The sequence below is a fragment of the Microtus ochrogaster genome, chromosome 7 (assembly GCF_000317375.1).
Source record: "Microtus ochrogaster isolate Prairie Vole_2 chromosome 7, MicOch1.0, whole genome shotgun sequence".
Taxonomy (NCBI): Eukaryota; Metazoa; Chordata; class Mammalia; order Rodentia; family Cricetidae; genus Microtus; species Microtus ochrogaster.
The window spans coordinates 21,518,872-21,523,711 of record NC_022014.1 but is presented as its reverse complement, the minus strand read 5'-3'; the positions used below and the strand labels follow the sequence as shown (position 1 = coordinate 21,523,711).

Below are 4,840 nucleotides of genomic sequence, written 5' to 3'. Positions count from 1 at the left end.
CTATGGAGAAACCCTGTCTCGAAAATCAAAAAAAAAAAAAAAAAAAAAAAAAAAGAAAAAAGAAAAAAAGAAATGTGAGGTATGAATGCATGCAGAGATAAAAGTAACACATATACACACAATGGAATATTTCTTAGTCTCTTGAAAAGGAAGAAAATTTGGCGTGTCATACTATGTATGAACAATGAAAATACTGTGTGATATAAAATACATTAGTACCAAAGGGACAAATACTAAATGACTCTCCTTGCAGGAATATCCAATCTGTAGCTCTATGGCTTCACAGGACAATATGTAGCTGAAGACGGCTATGAATGCAGTATAATACAGAACAGAAAACTTACTTAAAACATTTTTTTTCCTAAAAAAAAAAAAAAACAAAACCAAAAAAACCTTTTTTTTCTCAATTTTTTTAAGAACTCAGTTGCACATCTTTCCAGCATGAACTCTATACATGACAATATACCACAGTGTCAAAGGTTAGAAATGCTTGGAAATGCCCCAATAGTTAACTTCATAAAAATAGCAGAATTGTGGAAGCTAGCGGGTAGGTGTTTGAAAAAAAATTACCGTTGTTTTGGTGATACTGGGGTGGTCATGTGAACAGATAGCAACTACTTTATCACTAAACCAAATCTCATTCCATATTATGAGTACATGTCCCATGTCCCAAAATGAAAAAAATTCTAGCGAAGGGTGTTGGTAATGGTTGAATGGCATGAATGTAAATAACACTACTGTGCCATCTACTTGAAAATGGTATAACATAGCAAATTTTGCTGCAAGTGCTTTGCCACAACTAAAAAACTATTAGTTTGTTTTTAAATTAACAAACCTCAGAATCCTAATTTTTTTTTTTTTTTTTTTTTTTACTGTCTTGTTTTTCTAGACAGGGATTCTTATGTAGCCCTGGCTGTCCTGGAACTCACTTTGTAGACCAGGCTGGCCTCAAACTCAGAGATCCACCTGCCCCTGCCTCCCAAATGCAATTAAAAATATGCGCCATCATGCCAGGCTCAGAATTCTAGATTTTAAAAGCATTTTTTTTTTTTTATGAATCTGTAAATTACATAGGCGAAACATAATCCAGAAATAAGAATACTGGCAAGATAAAACAACTAGTTCTCTTTTTCCTTTCTCAAATTATTACATATTATCTTTGGATAATTTTTTTAAAGATTTATTTATTTATTATATACACAGTGTTCTGTCTACATTATGCCTGCAAACCAGAAGAGGGCACCAGATCTCATTACAGATGGCTGTGAGCCACCATGTGGTTGCTGGGAATTGAACTAAGGACCTTGGGGACCTTTGGAAGAGCAACCAATGCTTTTAACCTCTGAGCCATTTCTCCAGGCCCTTCGGATAAATTTTTAAAACAGCCATGAAATATTTTCTAAATTGTTTTTAAATAAAAGGTTATGTCCTATTAATTTACTGTCACATACATCTTAATTAGTATTTAGAAAACAAGATAAATACAGAATAATTATTAAACCACAGCTTAAAAAACTAAAAGCGTAAGACATGGGTTAGGAGGCTATTGATATGTTACTAATATTTTGATTATGGCTCTAAGTAATAGCTAAATGGGCCTCACCCATTTGTAAAAGAAGATTCACTGATGTGACATGGGCAGAAGTCGGGAAATTTAAAAAGGGGCCAATTGGAGGGCAAACAAAGAAGCTTTATAGAAGGGGGTGGGGAAAGAGAAATACTAGGGCAGAAGGGTACAAACTGACTAGAAGGATAAAAACCGATCAAGAACAGGAAGATGAGTGGAAGGAGGGGAATCAACCAAAATTAAGTATGTATAAAATTAGCATGAATAAATCTGGGATTTAGTACAGCATTGAAAAGGGTTAAAAAATAGTGAATGAATGAACAAGCAAACAGGATAAAAGAAAAATCTACAAATACATTTAGGATTGTATACCTTTACACATATCTATTTTAATTTTTTATCCATTATTAAAAATAGTATGTTTTCCTAACATTCCAAAAATATGTACATAATTAACTTACCTCAGTAGACTGCTTTCCACTATAAGACATTTTCTTGATGGCCACCACTTCATTAGTACGCACATCTCGAGCCTTAAAAAGAAACAAAGAAAGAACCATTGTGAAATAGAAACCAATTAAATTGAATCTGAGATGTTATTTCTTTGAGAGTAAAGGTGCTTATAAACTAGTAATTCAAAAAATATCAAAATTAGCTTTAATGGTAGAAAAAATAAAAAAGAAACAGGAACCTAAAGAACTAATAACAATTCAAATCTACAGTTAAAAAAATTGTATTAGGAAATTTTATAAAGTAAAAGTAGCTTTTAGCGGCTTGTCACATACGAAAGTCACTATATAAGATAATAGGTAAATCATCTACTTCACACTATAGTCATCATTTACAATCCATATTGTAAACCTCAAATATATAACCAATTAAAAAACCAAAAAGCTTAGGTGCAATAAAGTTCCTTTTAAAGAACACTTGTAAAAACATTATTGTATTTATATGCATAATGCATGTATATATTTGTGAATTTGTATGAGTCTTATGTGTCCACAGGTGAGAGGACAACTTTAGAGAATCAGTTAGTTCTCGTTCTACTATGTGGGTCCAGTATATTAAATTCAGGTTGTCAAGATTGGTAGCAAGCACCTTTACTCACAAGTCCATCTTGAGAGCCCTTGTAGAACACTTTATTTAAAAATAAAAACATTTAAAAAAAAAAACAAGAACAAACACCCCACTGCCTTGTAAGCTTGTGAACCTGAGTTTGATCCCTAGAACTCACCCTAAGAAAAAAACTGGGTATGGTAACATAGATTTGTAATCCCAGTACTAGAGTCAACTAGTTTGGCCTACTTGGGTAGTTCCCAGCCTAAATGACCTTATTTCAAAAAACATAGTAAGAAACTAGAGATTGTTTAGTGGCTAAGAGTGCTTGGGGCTGGAGTTAAGTTTCCAGCCCCACATTAAGTGGCACACAATCACTTGTAACTCCAGTTCCAAGAGTCTAATGCAATCTTCAGGCCTCTAAAGACATCCACATAAAGGTCGATCTCTTTCTTTCTCTCTCTCCTCCCTCCCTCCCTCCCTCCCTCTCTCCCTCTCTCTCTCTCTCTCTCTCTCTCACACACACACACACACCGCACACTTTTAGAAAGTATTCTTTTTTAATAAACATGTCTTCTTTAACTTAAAAACAAAAAAGGACTGGATAGATGGCACAGTGAGAATGCGAACTGCTTTTACAGAGGACCCAAGTTCAATTCCTAGCACCCAGAACAGCAGCTAACAATCATGTATAACTCCAGTTCCATGAGATCCATACCTCTTCTGGCCTCCACAGGTACTAGGCACATATGTGGTAAATATAAATAAATAAATGAAGGCAAAACACCCATACATAGAAAATAAAAATAAGTAAAATTGAACAAAACAACATGGACTGCTCCTGAGGTATTCCTCTAGTCTATACACATAAAGATGCACCTGAACACACACGCAAACACGCACGCGCACACACACACACACACACCCGCACACACACGCACACACACGCGCGCGCACACACACACACACATGGCATGGGGGGAAGATGGGGTGTTTGTGTATCTTTTCAGATATATAAAAGGGAAGAAGAAATGTCTTATAAGAATGCAGTATGATCCTATATTTAAAACCCATTTAAGTTATATACCAATTTAATTCATAAATATAAGCAGGAAGACTAAAATTTTATAGGGCATGGGGAAGTAGATACGGATCGGGGTAAGTTATTTGCCACCAAATCTGGTAAACTAGATTTAATCCCTGAGACCCACATTCTAGAAAGAGAACAAACTCCTGCGAGTTGTCCTCTGACCTCAATGGCCCTTCTGCAACAAAATAAATAAATGAATGTAAGTATTTCTTAACCTAAATTTTACATGACATCAACTATCAGGATAAAATATAAACTCAGGGGCTGGAGATATGGCTTGGCAGTTAAGAGCAGACTGTTCTTCCAGAGGACCCGGGTTCAATTCCCAGCACCCACATGGCAGCTCACAACTGTCTGTAAATCCACTTCCAGGGGATCTGACACCGCCACACCAATGCACATAAAATAAAGTTAAATAAATCATAAAAAAAATTATTAAAATAAAATAAAATATAAAACTCAGGACTTGATACTAGAAAGACATTTCAGAATTCATACTTTGTTCCAATTGTTTTGAGACCAGGTTTCTCTATGCAGCCCTGGCTGTATTGGAGCTTGCGACATATAGGCCCCTAACTGAAGAGTCTCTGTCACTGACTCCTGAGTGCTGGAATTAAAGGTGTACACTACCCAATATAAACTTAAATGCTGAAAGTTTAGGAAGGATTACTTCCAAATCTCTCAACTATAAAGAAAGCCAACACTTACAAAACCAAAACTAGAGAAGTTAAGTGTTCAACATGACATATCATTTCTATAAGGCCTGGGGTCTATTTTTGTTTTTTGATTCTTGTTTTTCTATACTCTCTAAAAATTATAAACTGGACTAGCCTTGAATTCATGAATATATCCTATTATGGCCTCATACTCAAAATGTTCCTCCCTCAGTTTCCTGAGTACTGCTACTGGGGTGTTTTTAACCAGGCTGAATTTACCCTATATCATCTTTACATATCACCCTCCTATCTGTTTTACTCACCTTCTCTAAGCAACAATATACTCCCTATGCCTCAAGATTTGTTTATTCTGGACATTTTTTTTTTTTTTTTTTTTTGGTTTTTCGAGACAGGGTTTCTCTGTGGCTTTGGAACCTGTCCTGGAACTAGCTCTGTAGACCAGGCTGGTCT

At 35.2% G+C, this 4,840-nt stretch overlaps 1 protein-coding gene across 1 annotated transcript in view; it reads right to left on the bottom strand.

Annotated features, from left to right (window-relative positions):
• Taok1 (TAO kinase 1) overlaps positions 1 to 4,840 on the bottom strand; it is a 97,225-nt gene that overhangs the window by 61,101 nt on the left and 31,284 nt on the right. The window contains exon 3 of the mRNA XM_026780057.1: positions 2,029 to 2,100. Within this exon, the coding sequence (XP_026635858.1) occupies positions 2,029 to 2,100 (72 nt within the window). The remainder of the gene's footprint in view (positions 1 to 2,028; positions 2,101 to 4,840) is intronic.